At 35.8% G+C, this 20962-nt stretch overlaps 1 protein-coding gene and 1 pseudogene across 4 annotated transcripts in view; both read left to right on the top strand.

Annotated features, from left to right (window-relative positions):
* The first annotated feature begins 2883 nt into the window (after nt 1-2883).
* LOC145673143 (electron transfer flavoprotein beta subunit lysine methyltransferase-like) overlaps nt 2884-20962 on the top strand; it is a 49411-nt gene continuing 31332 nt past the window's right edge. The window contains exons 1-2 of one of the 4 annotated variants that reach the window (XM_081742560.1): nt 2884-2955; nt 12330-12489. In XM_081742560.1, coding sequence (XP_081598686.1) covers nt 12410-12489 — 80 coding nt within the window. In that variant the 5' untranslated portion in view covers nt 2884-2955; nt 12330-12409. Of the gene's footprint in view, nt 2956-3413; nt 3532-3715; nt 3853-3924; nt 5196-12329; nt 12490-20962 lie in introns of those variants that run through there. The other 3 variants (XM_081742562.1, XM_081742559.1, XM_081742561.1) reach the window with 3 other exon arrangements.
* Nucleotides 3036-3791, top strand: LOC145672501 (vacuolar-sorting protein SNF8 pseudogene; annotated as a pseudogene).

Here is a 20962-nt window from a genome sequence, read left to right as displayed (position 1 = left end):
TAAGGATGTTTGTTAACAAATTGTTTATGTCCACATGTTGTTTATTTGTAAAGGTATGTAAAATAATGGAAGGGACTGAAGTTTTTCCTGTAGATATCTCATTAAGGTTTTTTAATTGTTAATTGTTACAATTAATGCTCATTATAATTGTAAAACGGCTGGAAGAAATGAGAGTCTAGGAACGTAAATTTTTCATAGTATATTTTGTTTGGTTCTAAATCACACTAGCGCGAAAGAAATTAAAGAAGAGGGAACCTTATCTTCTTCTATTATCTTGGTATGAACGAATCGGTGACTCATAGACCAGTTAACAGATCGAATCGGTCGCTCATAGGACAGTTAACAGTTCCTGTCGCAAGTAAGACTGTCGCACGTGAGACGACACCCACGGAAACTTACAGGGTTGGCTGAAGGCCTCAGCAAATAAAATATTTTTTTTTATAACTGTATACGCCGACCAAACAATAGTTTATTGTTTTGCGCATTTAATTAAACAGACAATGAGTTACTGAAAACAATAACAATTTATTTTGCATCTGGAATTTTGGACTGTATAAATTCGTATAGTTGTTGGAATTAATAAGTATTAGAATAAGCAAATACAACACACAAACACTGAAGATCCCGCACACGAGGCTTTTGCAGGAAAGCACAACACAACACTGACAAAAGATGCGGGAGGCGGCCTAACGGTAATTTTGAAAAGAAAGACAAGAGAACGCCAGAGTAAGATACTACAAATATAAATCATATTGACCTGCAGAGACATCTCTACAGCAAAACTGACACTACATAAAACATATATTTTGTTCCAAGTTTTGGAAATGCTCACAATAGGCTCAAACACTGAAAAAACAGCCTCCTTTTTAAAATTAATTTTATGAAACAAACAGAGGGCAGAATGGCCCGAACAATAACAATGACTATATATATATATATATATATATATATATATATATATATATATATATATAGAGAGAGAGAGAGAGAGAGAGAGAGAGAGATATGTCTGTTAAAAGAATTTAAACTTTGTCATAACAATGACGATATATGTCTGGATTTTCATTTATGTCCGATAGTGTATGAAGAAGGATATGTTAGATATCCGAAACCTTACATATTATAATTTAAAATACAGTAGGTTTTAAACTTTGGTCAGTGTTTCTTTTGTTAAAATAAAATACTGGTTTCCTACATTATACAGACATGTTCTGACAGTGGAAATTATTATCTCAGACAACCCTCCTTCATACGCACTCACACACTTTAACAGTAAAATTACTATTCTTTTTACCAGTACCAAATATGGAATTAGGTTTGTGAAGAAAGTCTGATGATGCACATGGGCGTCTCTGGCGGGGGGGACGGGGGGGACGCGTCCCCCCCAATATTTTGAAGTGACATGATCTAAAATTCCGCTGAGATACTAGCAGTTAGATCATTTCCTTTGATGTCCCCCCCAAATTTTACATGCCAGAGACGCCAATGATGATGCAGATATGGGCGTTAATATTATGAAAAAAATATTATCTTGCTTCATTTGGTTTCCTGCGTTTTCGGTCTTTTCTTTAAACAATCTTCGATGCCATAGCATAAGTAACATCAAAAGGCAGTCATTGTCTCGTGATACACAGAGTTTTAGGAAACAGTTTGATTTTTGCTTTTTGAGTGTGATTCTGTCATCAGCACGCCATTTGAAGAACCAGATTTTTTAAATATAAAAAGTTTAATATAGGGAACGATTTTATACTTAAGCAACACTTTAACGTCAGCTAACCTAACCCACATTTGATGTAAAAGGGACAAAAATACTATGTGAAAATTCGATGAGCTTCCTGCAAAATCAGTTGACCTATTTTCTAAATTATTCAATATAATCTATTAAATTAGAAATGCCTGCAGAAAGTTAGGAAATATATGCTAACATTATAGCTATTCATGCACAGGTCTGAACTAGACATTATTCCGCGTAAGCTCTAAACTGCGATAAACAAAGCCACGTGAAACTAAATCTCGCTGATTTGCTATTGTCCTACCGACGCTTGTACTCCTCCGCAAAATAGTTCTGTGATTGCATTATTACTTTTACTATGAAGCTTCATATAAAACTGCTATATTATTATAAATGACAAAAATATAATACGGATTATCTATTAATACTGCAATCGAGTGTGGCTAATGAAACAATAGAAATAAACACTAAGCATGCGCAGTAATTATGGCGCCAACTCAACTGTGGACGGGTGTTCTGCTTTTAAAGTCTGAAAGATGACTGGCATGAATCCCGGTTCCGCGAATGTTGTGGTGAAACACCAACAAGGCAAACCTTTACTCACTAAGCAACAATTGTTTACGAGCGACATTCAAATACTTTTTTTTTTTTTTTAATCTTTCGAGTTTCTTTTCTTTCTTTTCTGCTGCTGCTGTAAGTATCTGGAAAACACGAGACAGTATTGTCAAAATGCATGTGTATAATTTGCTCCTCCCCGTGGGGAGTGGGAGTGATACATCACTAGCCAATCGTATTTGTGACAAGCGGAAGGATACAAATATTTTGTTTATCGGAGTTTAGAGCTTACGCTGAATGATGTATAAATTAGTACGCAGTTTCGCTTTCATTTGTTTTCATAGTTACAGTCACTTGTTTTGTACTGCCATCTATCAACAAGTATATAAAACATGATTCAATACCTCTATGATCGTAAAGTTGTCCCAAGTTTATTCGAGACTCTTGTTCAAGTGTCTTGAACAATACTTCTTTGAACGTGTAAATTTGAGGTGTTGAATGGTCTTGTTCAAACTGTCTCGACTCGTCTATAAGAAGCATAATTATGGTTCACCGAAATTTCCTCCATACAAAATTTGTAAGTTATTACCTGAAAAAATCAAACCCATTGACTTGGCACTATTGATGAAATCAGATGTTCATTGTTTTGTTTACCTTTCGGCCAACATGTGAGTACGTTTACAAGTAGGAAGACAATTTTTTGTAGCGAGTTTATCCTGTATTCATTAACATTCTATACTTATTAATAATGAAGAAACGACCTGGACTTTCAAGTGTTCAGACTAATAAATTGTTGCAAGAACGATATCGAAATAAAAGCGTTGAAATACAGGAAAATCAAATGGAACTAGTGTTTAAGCGATTCGAAGAATTCAAACAAAAGCTTGAGAATTTTGCTGTTAAACACAAAAAAGAAATCAAGAAGAACCCAGAATTTCGCAAACACTTTCAGGATATGTGTGCGAGTATCGGTGTCGATCCACTTGCCTCGAGAAAAGGCTTTTGGTCTGTATTAGGTATTGGTAACTTTTATTACGAATTGGCAGTTCAAATAATCGAAGTATGCATGTCAACCACTCCTAAGAATGGAGGATTGATTAGTTTAGATGAACTGCGAAGGCGATTGATAAAAGCTAGAGGTCAGAGTCCGAGGCATGGAGAAATTACGTACGACGATCTGCTACGTGCTAGTAAAAAGCTGCGCATTTTTGGCAATGGATTTTCAGTGTATCCAGTAGGAAAGGGTAATTATCTAATTCAATCAGTGCCTGGAGAGTTAAATCTGGATCATACGATTGTTCTTCGAGAAATTGGATCATCCAATGAGGCGTATACTTCTGTGCAACGTTTACAAAAAGATTTGGGTTGGGACTATGAGAGAGTGCAAAAAGCCCTGGGTTTCATGGTGAAGGAGGGTATAGCATGGGTTGACATTCGAAAGGGAAAAGATATATTATATTGGTTCCCGAGTTTGTTCCTGCCATGCATATTATCAAGTAATTGAAATGAAGAAGCATTTATTTCACCGAATACCTTACATAGGATGGAACCGTATTTGAGCTAAGGTGAATACAAGGGATATAGTACATATTTTTAAAACTGGGTTTAGTTTGCTTTGTGTCACCCCACGAAATTTTACAGTGCACAGACTACGAACTCCTATTGCCATCTCTTATTTCCTTACTTAAATTCCCTTGTCTTTCCACTCTGTATTTATACAAATAATGAGGGGCTGGGTGGCTCAGTAGTAGAGCACCTATCTCTTCAGGGGCGTAAATAAGGGTCCCCCAGACCGCATTGCGGGGGGGAAACAATCCATTATTGAGACCCCAACTCGTGAAGTGGGACGCAGAGAAGGGGCCCCACTCCATGCTGTCTGCGGAGTGGCCCCCAAGCCTTTAGTTACGTCACTGTATCTCTTGTACATGGGGTCGTAGGTTCGATCTCAGCTGTCGCCAAGTGTCCTTTGTGGTGAACAAACGCCGCATGTGAGTCTTCTCAAAGTTCTACCGTTTTTTCGCACTTCTTCATTTCAATATTTCGTTCATTATCATCACCGTTTTCCTCAACCTCGGAGGAGGATAAAAATATTTTTTTAAAGTAAAAAATAAGAAAATCAGCACTGCTGTATTAATATTGCACTGATTGAAATCAAGTAATATCAAGCAATAAAAGCCTTCTTTTTAGTTTAGAAAGCTGGAATTTCTCTTCCAGAGTGGCCAGATTATTTTTCATTCTTGCTTCCCGGAGTAAATGAACAATACCGTCTTTTTCTAGTGCACCACACACAGTGGAATAAGGGAGCTACAAACTAACTTAAAAGGTACAAGGAACTTTTAGGGGTTTTTAACCGTTAATTACTAACCATTTGTAATCACACTACTACTAACCCCAAGTGAAAAATCACTCTTTCCTTGGTATAACTGCCGGAGCGTCACGCCAACTCTGAACAGAACCTAACCTAACAATATTGCACCTTTGGCAGTATATTCTTTCGCCTGTTCTCTTTGGGCGGTAAACGAAAATAATTCTTTCAGGTGTTTTTTCCACCCTGGGTTAGCAATTAAGGGTTAAGTACAAGTTAGTTCGCACGTTGTTACTTTAATAACATACTATTAATAATACTATCTCATATAGCCCAGGTTCTTACTATTACCAACTACTCACGTAGGTTGTCATGACAACCTCGTGTCACTGCTTCTTCACAAGAGCCGACAATGATGTTTTGTTTCGTGCTTCCCATGATCCTTTTCACTATACCGAGTTTGAGCACCTACCACATCGGTGCAGGACCTCAGTATAACAGTCCAGTATCATTGAAGTCTGGAAAGAGGAACCCAAATCTGACCCGAAATCGAACTGGGCCACCGACTTCCCAGCGTCCCACCAGAGAGAGCTCGTCCACTGGGTAAGTATGGCTTATATTTGGCATTCGGTTTTACTGAAGGTAAGATCTAGGACCTCCATACCAAATGGTAGGATACCACTCTCGTAAACGAGATGTCAGTCAACAAAAGAAAAATATGTAAAATAATATCAAAACGCAACCAATCAGAAGTACTAAGGATCGGGTTGTCCATGGGCAGGAACAAAAATATCATCCTGCCAACCTTTATTTTATTTACATTACAAATATTTCTTGCACTAATTGTCATATTTGAATTACCGTTATCAACCAAGCATTTTGCCTTTAAACCTACTGTTCCAAATCTGCTTCGGTTTATATAAATAAAATTAGTTATTGGACTATTCTAAACGAGAACACACATGTGATAACATGATAGGCTTCCATACTTCTTTATACATTTACAAAATTCAGGTCAAAAACGCGCAATAATCACTAGATTACTTAGCTCGTGGAAAATATACTTTCTCGAAGGCTGTAAACCAACACAATCTATAAAATTATTTTATATAAAGAACACTATAAAATCGTTTACCATATAAAAAGTAACGAAACTACTGTTTTAGGATATTGTTAGGGTTAGGAATTCTGGGCTTTCGGCGTGTATGGCCATGTTAGCCTGTCACGTATGAGGGATGACGTCCCTCGACTATCACACTATCCAAGGGAAGGGTAGGAAGAGACCTGGGATCTATATGTTAAGTACCATCCCAGCATTTGCCTAGTGTGAATGAGGAAAACGTCACTCAGAATGGCTGGCCAGAAAAAGCGTTTACACTTTTTCGACCGAGTATCTCCACCGGGAATTGAACCCGGGACCACTTTCATCAAAGTCAAGTGCGTTACCGACTACGCTACGCGTAGCCACTACTATGTTTTTTTTTTTTTTTTTTAAATCAAAACTCAAATTTTGCAACTTCTGATTCTCCTTAAATGTATTTAATTTTATATTCCTTTATTACTATCTTTCCAGAAATTATATTTTGAGGTCGTCCTTGATATGTACAGACACCTCGTGTTTCTCGTATAGAAAATATTTCAAAGGAACTATTTCCTATACCGTGGTGCGCCGAAAATGGGACGTAACAATTTCGTACATTTATTTATTTCCGTAATTTAGTTAAGGGCAAAAACAAAAGCTACGTTTGCAGGAGCTATCATATTAGCAAAGTGGGTATGATTTTTTATATCCAGGTGTAGTTTTGTAATTATTATTAACTATTGTATTTTTTTCTCTCTTTTCTTTTTTAACTTCATATTTCTTGAAATGAAATTTTTAGTTTAATATCGGCACTCTAATGCCCTTTAGACTAAATGAGACAGATGGTTAATAAAAATGAATGATCGTAATTTTTTTTTTCTCTCAGAATTGAACTCGAGACCATATGCACACACGCTAACCACTAGGCCACCAGGAAGAGCTTTCATATATCTTGTAAAAAAAAAAAAAAAAAAAAAAAACTGTTAATCTGTATACTACTTTTAGGGTGGGTTCTCTTTGTTTAACCTATTAATTTTTCGCTATTTTATTTATCACCAGATTTTGGTTAATATATAATATAACGACGGGACTATGTACAAAATGAACTTCATATAATGTTACTAATATGCGAAATACTTACCTAATTCTTTAAGATTGTCACCTTTCTGTAGATAGGAGGTTGTTGCAATACACTGCGTAAACACCAATTTCAAAAGTGGAAGGAAGCTTGGTTGTTGAATGAACGGGCTGAGTAGCGCAATGGTTAATGCATCGGCTTTGAGAGTCGCAGAACCCGGATTCAATTCTCAGTCCAGTCGTGTATTTTTCTGTCTTTATATCAGGCAATTAAACATTTCATCTGACAAATTCAACGAATAATTGCCTTTGAGTACCTCCATTTCCCTGCCATCACATCCTGAACGTTCCAGCGTGTTGAAAAGTTTCGGTGACTATCTGCAGAAAGATGAGTAAACACAGGGTTCTTACACTTCATTTAGTTTACGTAAGTTACGAGTAATTCCATGGCAGAAGCTTTCTTGCTCCAAGCATATTAACCGCTTGAAGTAATGGTTACTCTTTTATTACCATTACTACACAATTACTTTTAGTTGTATGTTGTTTTCAGTATTCTTAAGGACTTAATATCCTTAAGTAATTTAAGGACTTAGTTGTTCCTGTAAATTTCAGGAAGAAGTCACACATTCCAAACTATACCCAAAAGAAAAGAAAAAGGTCAGTTTTAAGTACTTGATGAATCAGATCAGATCTGAACACGTATACAGCATTTTCTTATTTTGAAAGTTTCTCTTGGTATGACTCGTATTGTCCATTTATATATATATAATATATATGTTATTATAGAGATGCCACATTGTCTTGATACTTAGTCTTCCTTTCCAAGCGCTGCTATCGGCTGAAGGAATTCCACTCTCTTTCGTCATCCGTAGAGCAATGTTGCCGCACTTCGGAACGCGAATCTTGCGGTCAGTACAGAACGTGCGAATTCTATACGATAGTTTCTTGTTTTTAAATCTGGCAATAGCGTAGACGACTGCAAGGTTCTCTCGCTCAGCAACAGCTCAACCCTTATTGGCTCAACGCGTGGGTGTGTCGAGGGTGTGAGCTTTAGTTCGCATTTTTGCCACGGCTCAAGACATATTGGCAGCATAATAGCAGATATAATTTTCTGGTTGATTATGTACGGGTTCCAAATATCATACTTGTGCGATAATTTTTTTATAAAATTAAATCGGGGTTATGGTTTGATTTTTTTCATTTATTTCTTTATTTCAATGTTTTAATTGTAATATTTAGAAAGAGTTCGTTTTATTGTAGTAACAGGAGTATATTTTTATGGAATATAACTGATGAATGTTGATTCGAGATATGAGGAATATGACGTACGATAGACAAAATCTGAATTTGGCTCTTCAGGGCAGACTTGACTTTGTGAGCTTATATTACGTATCTGACTGAACACATGTTCATGTCATAATAGCAAGTAATATCTTTTAGCTAATAGTAAATCGAGTCGTGTATATTCTCTTCAGATGGTAGATATTTTTGAATATTACATTAAATTAGTTCTGGTAGTTAAAAATTTAAATCATACATGTTGACGGTAAATTGATGCTACTTCTTCATACATGTACTTTGAAAAACTCACTCTCCTGTATAGAACTTCATATTCTAATCAGTTTCGTAAAGTTAGTATATATATTTATATATTCTCTCACTAGCCCAAGAAAAAAAGCTACTAGTCCACATCCCACAGTTGAACCACTCTCCCCGGGCGAAAGTCAGAGAAACTCAGGGAAAATGGTGCAAGTCTAGGAAACTCAAGGACAAGGACTGGAAATCAGAGAAATTTTATAAAATATATTTTTCTAACATTCTAGCATGCCACAAATAGAAAAACTGCCTGAGGTAGCAACACCGACTTCAACTTCCACAAAAATATTTCGTACCTACTCCTCCCCTAACGGGACAGAAGATCATTTTTCACCCTTTCTCTCTCCCCGCGCCTTCTTCCCCCATCGCCTTCGACGGCACACTTACTGCAAACAGAGCTGGGCAAATCAGCGGCTGGGACAACCCTAAATGTCATTCACCTCAATGCTCAATCCTTTCTAAGCTCTTTCGATGAATTTCAAACTATTGCCCTTCCTCAAAATAGTCTGCACCTGATTTTGGTATCCGAAACATGGGCAAAGTCAAGTTTGAATAGTAGCCTCTATGAGTTACAGGTTTTCATTTCATAAAAAATGACAGAACGCAAAAAGGCACTGGTAGTGTTGGTATTTATATGAGGGATGACATTGACACAAAAATTCTGGCTGTGTCGCCAGAAGAATACAGCTTCTGTACTTGAGTACATTATCATAGAATGCAATTTCTGGAATAAAAAGATTCTAATCTGTTCGGTGTACCGCCAAAAGCAAATTTCAAAAATTTCGAAGATGAAATATTGCTCCACTTGCCCTTTTGTGAAAATTGTTTAGTTCTCGCTGATTCTAATTTTAATATGCTAAAGTCAAACTTTTCGTGGGAAAGTGAAACTTCTCGTAAGATTTTATCTGGCCTTAACCTTTCAATGTGTGCTCTAAACCCACTTTTCATACTGCTACATCACATTCACTACTAGATCTCATCTTAACTAACAATCCTCAAAAAATTTTTCACTATGGACAATTACCAATTCCAGGTATATCTTACCACGATCTAGTGTTTGCTTGTTACTCCATACATACACCGAAGATACAGTCAAAACTTATCTCGTACAGAAACTTAAATCAAATGAATGAAGTTGCCCCTTTTCTTTGACGTAGGAAAAATTCCTTGGCAGGCAATCTATGATTTTCCGTCTATAGACGAAAAACTTCAATTCTTTAATACTGCGATATAATCCCTACTAGATAAGCATGCTCTACTCATTAAACGCAAAGTATCGCGACCTTCGTCCCCGTGGATAACTAAAAAAATTCTAAATTTAATGGCTAAGCATGATTCCTCTTATAGACAATACACGAAATCTCGTAAAGACAATTCAGTACAAGCCTACGACTGTTTTAAAAAATATAAAATCTTACGAAATAGATGGACTCACTTAATTAGAAAAGCCAAAATGGAATTTGCCTCAAACCTAGCAAACAGCACTGGTAACTCGAAAATGTTATGGAAAATTTAAATATATTAGGGAAACAAAAGGAACAAGAACTGTAGGAAACAAAACATGGCTAATAATAAATTCACTGCAGATGATCTTAATAGCCATTTTTGTGACATTAAGCTTTTAAGTAAGATCTTAAAACCACATATAATGGGGGGAGTCCAGAATGCACAGGAAACGTATTTTCCTTTGAATGTGTCAGTCCTCTAACTATCATGAAGGCCATCAAAAAATGCTACTGGCACTGACCAGATTAGTATTCAATTTATTAAGAAAATTTTGCCTTTTATACTAAATCCCATCACTAATATTTTCAACTGTTCTCATATGAGCGGTACTTTTCCATCTGCTTGGAAAACAGCTGAAGTCTTAGCGTTCCCCAAAACAAGTAATATCGCAAGTAGTGATTTCCGGCCAATTAGTATTTTACCTGCTCTTTCAAAGGCATTAGAATATATTGTTAGTGATCAAATTCGAACCCATCTACTGAAATACAAATTTTTCGATCCGTTTCAATCAGACTTCAGAAAGTACCACACTACTGCTACAGATGTTATTGATGACATTAGACTAGCAATGGATAGAAAGCAGGTAACTGTTCTTGCTCTATTAGATTTCTCTAAAGCATTTCAATTAGTTGTACAGTCACGAATATTAATAAATGGAGGCTGAAGCCATTATTTCTTATGGCTCCAACATCCATTTATTTATGTTCGTGACTGTACATAAGATCCTCTTTCATAAATTTAAAATTTAAATTTAACTTCTCGGACGGTGCTGTGAAATGGGTTCAAAATTATCTACAGGAAAGGCAGCAATTTGTAACAGTATCCATTACTTCCTCTTCACTGCGGAATCTCACGTTGTCCCTCAAGGAAGCGTCCTTGGCCCTCTTCTGTTCTATCTATACATTAATGACCTTCCTCTTGTTTTACAATATTGTATCACCTATACGCGGATGATTTTCTAATCTATATCTCAGGTAAACCCGAAAACTTAAACGATTAAGTTCAACAAATAATGAGGATTTGCATCGCATTTACGTGTGATTAAAAGAATATGGGTTAAGCATTAACCCACTTAAATCTAAATAAGTGCATTTGTATCTCCTCTGAACGACTTATACAAATGCACCGTTCGAATATACTAGCAGATAAATGGAACAAGTATTCAATTTTCTGAAATCATCACAAATCTCGGGATAATAATAGATCAATTTCTTGAGTGGACACTTCACATCAATGTTGTATGTAAGAAAGCTTTCTAGTGTTTGCATTCACTCATTAGACTAAAAAAATTGTAGCCATTGACACAAAATTACTCCTTGTAAAATCTCTAATGTTTTATCACCTCGAATATTGTGATGTAGCTCTGTCAGACTTAAATGAAGAATTAGTGTACCGGTTTCAACGTATTTAAAATGCCTGCATACGGTTTACTTATAATCTAAAACGATCTAATCATTTAACTCCATAGTACAGAAAGCTGAGTCTTCTGAAACATGCCAAAAGACGTCATCTGCATCGACTCATACTTCTCTTTAAGACTTTATGCTTTTAACAACCCTCCTACTTGAATCAACGATTGCAAGCATTAAATGCTCATCACGATCACGATACAAGACCAGGTATAAATAAACTCCTTTCTCTCCCCCTACGCTCGTAGAAATATTACTCGAAATCGTTCTTTGCATTCACTATCCGAATGATCTTCCACCCAACATATGACAATCTCAGTCAATTAATCTATTCAAGAAGTCGGTTGAGCAGACCATCCATGAATCTCTCGAGACTTATTGATATCGGACAAAAATGCTGGTTTTTATTCTTACTTTTTATTTGTTTCTCGTATTCCACCAAATGTATCTGAATATATTATGGGTTTATTAGTATATGTGTGTGTATGATTGGAGTGTAATCTTTGTCACTTCAATGTGTGCTTTTCAATTATTGTTCTATAAACTTGTTATTATCGTAGCAATTCTGATGTTTGCATGGTCAAGCGGCAGACAGGCCTTAACTTCGCCATGTAAAATAAGACTAAATAAATAAATAAATAAATTGTACACCAATTTCAGCTTAGCCAACCATTAATGATCACAGTATGGAACGTTGCTCAGATTTTTATGGGTGGTAAGTGGAATGTACGTATGAGCAATTGATTATTATTTGTCTGTATAGAGTAATGTTCTCATATACAAATATTCACCGTTATTTATTCCTTATCAGCGTCATCCGACACCTGTGATGAAAGTCAGGTAATTTCCTATCAAAGGTCAGAGAGAAGTCAGGGAAATATATTTCTCCAGATCAATAGGAACCCTGTATTATATGTATCTGGGACATTATACAATTTTATCTTGTATGCAATTTAGACATTCTTATTGATTGAGTTTCTGTGTATGTTTTGACATAGAATAGAATCCAATGTCGGAATGCAATCATTGCTATATTTTAACTGTAAATTTCTTTTCTTTCTTTTGCAGATTGGAACTTAAAATTCTCAGTATGTATTTACACTGATTTTTTCTTCTGCAACAGAATCCGTACAGTATAGCATTTCAGTATGTGGCAGTGGTGTAGATTGGCAAGTGTATTATCAAGAAAACCCTTTCCAATAAAAATATCTTCCATTGTTGATTCGTGGTAAGTATTATACAACTGGCCACATCAACAAATAACGCAATTAGCGAGTTACATTGCGCAGTGTTTTTGAATTAAGTTGACGTATTTGAATAACAGTTTTCTACAATTTGTAGAGAGTGTTTGGCTCTTCCATGTGTATAATACTACCAGTGGCGTATCCTGAAAATTTATTCATGTTTACCACAGCCTGTATAATATCTTAACTATACATTATTTCTCACTATATTCCATATTTCTTAGTATCTTAACTGAATTCTTACAGAAGAACTGTTTTCACAGTGTATATGCTAATTATAACTTAGTTTATGTTAGGCCCGATCATAAATAGACAAACGGCCGCGGTGGGTTAGTGATGGACAGTCGTTCTTTCAGAAAAAATGTTCCAGGTGGCACACTTAGTATTCCGGGGGGCACTGCCGGTACTATTTTATTTATTATATTATAGATGTATCATTTTGGTCTTCTCCGAAAGGGGCAGTACCCCCCCCCAAAAAAAAAAAAAGATGTCTGAAAGAAACACTGGTGGTACAGCACTCTCCTCTTGTTTGAGGGTCTCTGGTTCGATCTCGCCCGCCGAATGGGCTTTGTACTGGACCAGCACTACGTATGTGTGGGTGTGGATGGGTGGGAGGTAAGAGCTTTTCTGTTTCCTCTCACTTTCTTCATTTTATTATTTAGTTTATCATCAGCTGCACCGTCTCCTTTATCCTTGGTGCATAATTGATGAACATTAAACACAAAAATAAACAAATAAAATGGAATACTGTTTTACTGGTAACCACAATAAAATAGTAATTAACATACCATAAGCTGTAAAGTCTGTTTTCTCTTCCTCTTTCCTAAATCACTTGTAATTATTTGAACACGAACTCCACTCATCTGGTGTTTTTTGTAAAGTTCGTAATAACACGATCATAAAATTCAAAGCGTGCATTTTGTCTCAATTCATACAGCATTTGTTTTTCGATGGAGATCAAAGCTAAGGAGTTGAGTCTTTCCTGTTCTTGTGTGGATCGACAATAAGTCTTGATTCTTTTTAAGGAGGAGAAGGAACGCTCTACCGACGCTGTCGTGGATGGTATAGTCGTTATTAATGGCACTAATTTGTATATTTTTGGCATAGCCCAAATTAAGTCTCTTTCATTCATTATCTTCACCAGTTCGTGGCAAGATTTGCCCTCAAAAATAGAATCATGGGATAAATAGAAGACAGTTAATTCGTTCTTCAAGCTCACTGGCTCAAAAATTGCTCCATAGCTTTGAAGTAAGCTGGTGAGAAGTATGTTAGGAAAGGCTTTCTTGTATTCATGAAATTTAGCGTTGTCAAGAAGAGAGAAGAGGAAGTCTTCAAAACTGGAAAAGCTCTCTAATTTGAGTAATGACATTATCCAGAATTTCATTGAAGAGAATTTTATAACTTGTTTCAACTGAATCATATTTTGGTCGCTTGCTCAGAAGAAACTCATCATCAGAATCACGATGTACTACAGTCCAACCTTTCTCAAAATCAGACTTCAATAAAGTATCTTTGATATCTTTCACTTTAGGAGAACAGTACGCTATATCTATGTTCTTGTTTTGTAAAATGTTGAAAAGAACATCAGTTTGAGAAAAGATACTAGCAAAAACTTCAAGGAGAAAAATTGTTTTAAGTTTTTTGAGAAATACAAGAAACCTTTGAGCGTGTACCAAAGTGTCAGGATCCCATTCAGTGCTATGATCAGGATTAACAATATGTTCAAAGAAAAGAAGAGTATCTCTTTGTTCTCGAACGGTTTTAACAAGTCTTGAAGTGAAATTCCATCGTGTGGGAGCAACGTTGGGCAATTTTCTTTGAAGGAAAGAGCGCAAACGTTCTGATCTTTTTGTAGACTTAGAAAAGAAGTTTGCTAAGCCAGAAAGAGTTTGGAAGAAGATACGGCACTCTTTGATGCATGAAGCAGATTGCTGTAGTACTAAATTCAAAACGTGACTGTAACAGTGAACAAATAATGCTTCAGGAAAAGTTCCTTTGACTTTTGCCTGAAGGCCACCCAACTTTTCCGACATTACAGAAGCCCATCATACGTTTGGGCAATAAGTTTTCCCTGTAACCCAAAATCGTTAAATACTGCCATGATGTGTCTATACAAAGCTTCAGCAGATCTATGTGAACTAACATCTGTGAAACCTAAATATCTCTCCTTGACGTGTCCTGACTTATTTACGTAGCGAAGTACAGTTGAAAGTTGTGATTTGTTGATAATATCTGAACACTCATCAAGAAGAATAGCTACGTAGGAAGCACTAGTAACTTCCTCTTTGATAGCACAAACCATGACACCTGCTACAGCATTAATCAGATCATTTTGAATAGATGAAGAAGTCCCACGAAAAATCGTCGAATGATTTAGATGTTCGTCCAGTAAATGATCATAATTTCTCAGTAAATTTAACGCTTCGATATAATTTTCTTTATTCACGGAACTGCCTGACTCATCATGCCCACGGAAAGCGAGCTCTTGTTTACACAAATAGCACACAACATCAATCAATCTCTTAAGAATTTCGGGTTTTCCTTTCACTATTTCGTTGTGTTTTGTAACATGAGAAGATTTTTGAGAATCTAAAAAACTTCGATTCGGGTATCACCAAAAGTGCACAACGTAAAGCTACATGATATATGATTTTTTGATTTTTCGTGTCTATTTAGAGAGTGAGTCAACGCACTCATATTACTAAAACCTTCTTTAGACCAAATTGAATTATCATTACTGAAAAGAAGGCATGGCCAACAAAAGAGTTTGTTTAATTTAGGACAGTCTGTTAACCATTTGTTTATCATAATTAGAAACAGTAAAGTGTCTCGTGTATTCACGGTTACGATCCTTACACAACATACACAAACCAGGCAACTCAGGAGTTGGCCTTCCATGTTCCTTGATGGCTAGCTTTTCTGGGAAAGAAAACTGACTATAGGACTTTATCAGCAAATACTTAATGACACAATCATAATCTACGATACACTTTGAAGATTCACACTTTTCTTCAGGATAAACAGGCCTACTTGAATTTAACATTATTGATTGTACACACTAATAATAATAATAAAAAAAAAAAGCTTCATAAATGCTACTCTACTGTAGGTTTTTGTTGTTTTTTCTTCGTTTCGTGCCTTACCCTTCCGCTACCACCTATTCTATTTTGGAAGAGGCCAATGTCCAAGAGGGAACCCAGAGAGTAGTACAGAAACAACATACGAGTGAGTTGTCGTACGAAAAACAATTTAATTCCCGTAGTTTTCTTATTTCTTTGTTTTATTTATTTTATATTTTAATTGTGTATTTTGTAGCTTTCAAGACAGGTATTACGAGAAACTAAGTTTAATTAATAAAATAAAATGTGCTAAATACGTACTTATAAATATTTACTTTGTATAGAGACAGGCACGTATCCCCCTTCGAGGCCAAAAATGAAAAAAAAAAAAAAAAAAAGGAAGGATGAAACAAAATGAAATTAGAAAAAGAAGGATCAGCATTAAAAATAATGAAAAAAAAGTACAGGAAGCTTTTGATTACTCTTTCTTACGAGGAGATTTGTATTACTTGCAATACATGGTGGCGAGGTGAGCGAGATATCCTGGAAGAGTCAGGGAATTTGAATTTTCTAGAAAAGACGGAATTCGCAGAATTTCTGCTACTAGTCAGGGAGATTTCAAGCTTCCGAAAGTATAGCGCCGTTGTGTAATAGCGTGGACATTCTTTATCATAATTTTTGTCATCACATCCTTGCAGTAGCAAACATGTTATTTCAAAAACTATTTTCTACTGCTCCTTAACCTGTCATTTGGAACAGACAGTAGTTGACGGAATAATAAAAACAAAAATTTATGTGGAAAGAAAGTTCTGTTAATATTGGATTCAACAGACAAAGGCACGCAGATATTGTACAATATTTTACAAGACATTATTGAGTATGTACTTTTTATAATAGTTGAGGTCATAATGAAAGGAAAATTATGTTTGAATGAACAGAGAAAGGACGTAAATATTGTAAAATCTTCTTCAATACTCTTTTTTTTTTTTTATTATTATTTTACTAAAGATTTCTTCATAGTTTGTTATTAAAATACTTACCAACATATCCTCATTTTATTGTCCTAACAAATCAATATGTGTTGATAGTTAAGTAGTTTAGATTGATCGAGCTCCTGGGCCTTCAGAATTTCATGTCACCCCCACCCCCCGTTACGAAATCCAGTAAAATAGTTTAGAATGATTGAGCCCCTGGTATGATGACTACAGTATTTCATGTCAAGGACCCTCCTTCACAAAATCCTTGCAGACGGAAAGAGCAGATTTTTCGTCGTCTGCTGGTGAGTACAAATGTGTTCATGAGATATAGTGACAACCACTAAAACCGTTTCCCCCTCCGCAAGGATTATAGCAGAAGACTAAGTTGGGCGCAAAATTCAGCGGTAATTTCGCCATCGATTTCACGCGTAGCCCCATTTGCGTGGGTGTTGTTTCCCATGCTGCTTAGTCAGATGCATGTTGGGCTGGACAAGTAGATCGCTGCTCGCTCCTTCTACCAGTAAACTAAACAAGTTCTATCCGCTAGAAGGTGCTGATGTTTCAATCTCGTACTGAGCGCAGTAAAGAAAGCCACGATACATTTTTATTTGTTTTGTACTTGGAGTGAACAAACATTAAAACAATAAATTTTGCTTCGATTGTTTGTTTACCGCCGGTAAACGCGGTAACACCAAGAAAACGCCACTGAATACTACACTATAATAGATTTATTTATTCATAAAGTTTTTTAATAAGAGGAATTATTTGAAGGGGAATATTTAAGCACTAACGTAAACAACAAGTATACTAACGTAAACAACAAGTATATTATCTTTGTTCTCGGGCGTTGTTGTTTTTTTCTAAAAACATTCCTTTTTTAGAAATAGATTGTTTATGGTCGATTTCGTCATCTCTTATGCATTATTCGAAGAATTTCTGGAAGAAAGATTCTGAATATTGCTCGTTCTAGCTTTGAAACTACGTACAATTTACTTAAAAAATGAAATCTGACCGAAGTAAACACTTATTATTACTAACTAGCAGAATACCGGTTCTTCGCACGGGGAAAATACGTTTCATTTTGGACATAAAGAGCTGAATTTAGATTTAAACGACATGGGAAGTGTTATTGTTTGTCTCAGCGACCTCCAAAACTAACTATGGATTCGACATTAATATTGGTCATTTTCGATTATATATATACCCTCTCCCAAGTTGCGGGGCTGAATTTGGATGTAATCAGCATCAGAAGAGCCACTGTTCATCTCAGCGACCCCGAAAACTATGGATTCGACATCACATAGTATCGGTCATTTTCGATCATTTATATATTTATATATACTCCTTCTCCCTCCCCTAAGTTGCACCGTCAAAGTGAAATGATAAGAACCATCCCAGGCTCGACCTCATCTGTATTGAAAATTTGATCGAGATCGGTTGGGTGATTCAAAAGGTATGAAATCACAACCATATTCAGTTTTATATATAGATTTGTATTACAGTTTATGCAAGATATCGTTGCCTTCATGAGAGACCTATCTGAAATGAAATAAGAAAGAAGAAGAAGAAAAATGATACCGTGATCTTTGAAGGCAATTTATATTGCCGAAAAGTGTTTGATTTGCTCATTTTTTTTATTTTTTATTTTATTTTATTTTTATTTTATCTTTTTTTTTTTTTTTTTTTTTTTTTTTTTTTTTTTTTTTTGTTTAATTATTCGCTGTGCACGAATCCGAGACTGAGGATGACTGATGGAAGAACAGTTACATATACGTTCCAAAGGCGAATGAGTGGTTTTATGTGGTACGAGCAAGAAGTTTCTACTCACGCTTATACACAAACTATCCGAAGGACGTTTTGTAAACAATAGGGGGGAATGTATTGAAACCTATTTCCATTAAGGAATATAACAGAGACATGAAACACAATAGATGGGACCGGCAGAATATTCTGACACCTTCTCCCTGGGTAGAGAAACAATGAAATGAAAAAAAAAAAATCTCTGTGGGACCAGGCATTTGGCAACGCATACATCGTGATGTCTATTACTGATACAACGTGAAATATCTCATTGCTTCTTCAGGGTAAAGTTGACAGATCAGTTAGAAGAGGCCTCCAATTACATTTTTGACCTCTGTTACCGGCCCACTCCATATATACAAATGATAACGTAAGAAGGAACTGCAAAGTATGCTGCAGGAAAACAACAATAATAAGTCCCGTAAGTCTTCCTAGTGTCAAGAAGAATGCATGCAGAGTGTACTTTTATTTTGTAGCATTCTTCATTCAATGTCATATGCTGACAGAGCCAAAGATTAATAATGTAAAAATATGTTTATGAATTAACAAATATGAGATGCAAAAGAGGTAATGCAGAAAACAACAATAGCGTGAACTTCATTCTTTGTAATTTTAAAAATATGGACTTATCAGTAATCCTACAGAATGTTGTTCGCTTTATATCCGACCATTTTTGACTGGTACTCACCTTAAGAGATACCGTACCGCTACCACGGATCATGTTCTACTGGACTTCCAGCATAGTGGACTATCACACGGCATCGCAGTTTCCATTGCAGCAAGCTCTGGCGCAGGACAGGCATGGGAATTCTGCCCCACTCCTCCCTGCAAGCTTTCCATAGACCATCCAGGGTATGCGGGTAATTATGTTGAAGATGACGTTTCAACAGTGCAAATGCGCAAAAATCCATTGGATTGGCATCTGGACTTTTCACAGGAATGTCTTCAAATGAAATTACACGAATTCCTAATTCTGCCATTTCCTGGTAAAAACGTAGTGATATTCTGGCGGGATGACTCTAAGCCTTGTCCATACGGATCATCACCTGGTTCGCGTCCATTCCATACAATTATGGGATGTCTCTCCGATTGGTAGATGTCAGAATGGATTCTTGGAAGTATCTTGCATTCACCTTCACGTTTTTGTCCATCTTACATATCATCAACTTCCCTCATATCCGAATACTGTAACAACCGTAAAGCCAAGAGGGAAACATTCCCTGCACTGACAAACAAAGTTGCTTCACCCCGTGCCGTCAGTGTCACGGTATATGATTACCCGAATGTGACCACTAGCAGTGAGATGAACATACAGTCGCGGCCACCGATAAACGTCCCTTACCCATACCCTTCGTAAGAAACAGACCCTTCCGCAAGCACAACCACAAGTGACCACAAAAGTCTTTACCCGCACGTGCTGGGGGACAGGGTTGTCACATTTTTTCTTGAAAATATGTGGACACTATGTTCTTCTCTTCTAGAGAAAGCCATAGAGAAAACATAGTAGAAACATATTTACACGTGAATTGTATGATGAAAAAATAGTCTAAGAAGAATGATAAATGACCCAGTGCCTACAACATAATTCAAATAGGATGAAAATATCAAAACTCAACACAATCATTCTTTTTTAAAAATACATACTTATCTACACTATTATATATATATAAAAGATTAAAGTGACTTACTCATCAATAACTAAGTCAAACTATTATAGATAGAAACATGAATTTGTACAGAATGTTCCTTTGTCACAAAATCAAGAGCTAAGAAAAGATTTGTTTGAAATATGTCCTATAGAGAAGTAAAATAGTGTTCAAATAGTTTTTGCTAAGAATAAAGTATCCCTGTTTTTTAATTCTGTCGATGGGGTCATTTTCTAGAATATTATACTTATAGGTTTAGTTCTATTAAAGAAAAGGTCTCAGGTAATTAAAAACAAACATTAGTACAAAATATCAGAAAATTTGAAATTTGATTAGCACTTGGTTGATAAAGCTGTCGGTAAACTAAACTTAAAATAAAATTTAAAATAGGCTATTGTGAAACTGATGTATGTAAATACACTACGATTGTATTGAAATCAATATAATTCAAATGTTTGAAATGTCTTACATTAAACGTATCCTAAGGTTAGTGGTTTGGACTGGTTTTATGGTTCTCATCATTGAAGTCAATAAATAAGCGATATTAAAGAAATGTTGTTTAGACTTATTGTATACTATTCTGATGTGTGGTCTCTTTTCACTTAAGGCTACTGGTTTGGGAGGGGCGAAAACGAGTTAACTTAGTCTTGATGAGTGTTGCCCACGAGAAGAGACATCTTGTTAAGTTTAAAGAATAGTAGTTTCGATTCTCAAAGAATTCTTTTCCACCTCGTCTCGAAAAAATTTTCATCTTGTTAATTAATTTTATATTCTTGATTTTAAAAAGTAATCTTGGTAATTTTTTGCATTTAGCATTAGCATTAATTAAAAAGATACATATCGCCCAGTTTTTTTTTAACCAAGTTTATTTCGAAACCAGGTCTATAGCTAGGGAGGCCAGGGGGATTTCCTCTTCTTCGATTACCTTCAACCCTCCTGAAACTTTCACATCTTTATTAGTGTGTATATCAGATA

Source organism: Thermobia domestica, chromosome 16 (assembly GCF_964235325.1).
Source record: "Thermobia domestica chromosome 16, izTheDome1.hap1.1, whole genome shotgun sequence".
Lineage (NCBI taxonomy): Eukaryota > Metazoa > Arthropoda > Insecta > Zygentoma > Lepismatidae > Thermobia > Thermobia domestica.
Note: the sequence above shows the minus strand (reverse complement) of the source record. Positions and strands in the feature narration are given on the sequence as shown.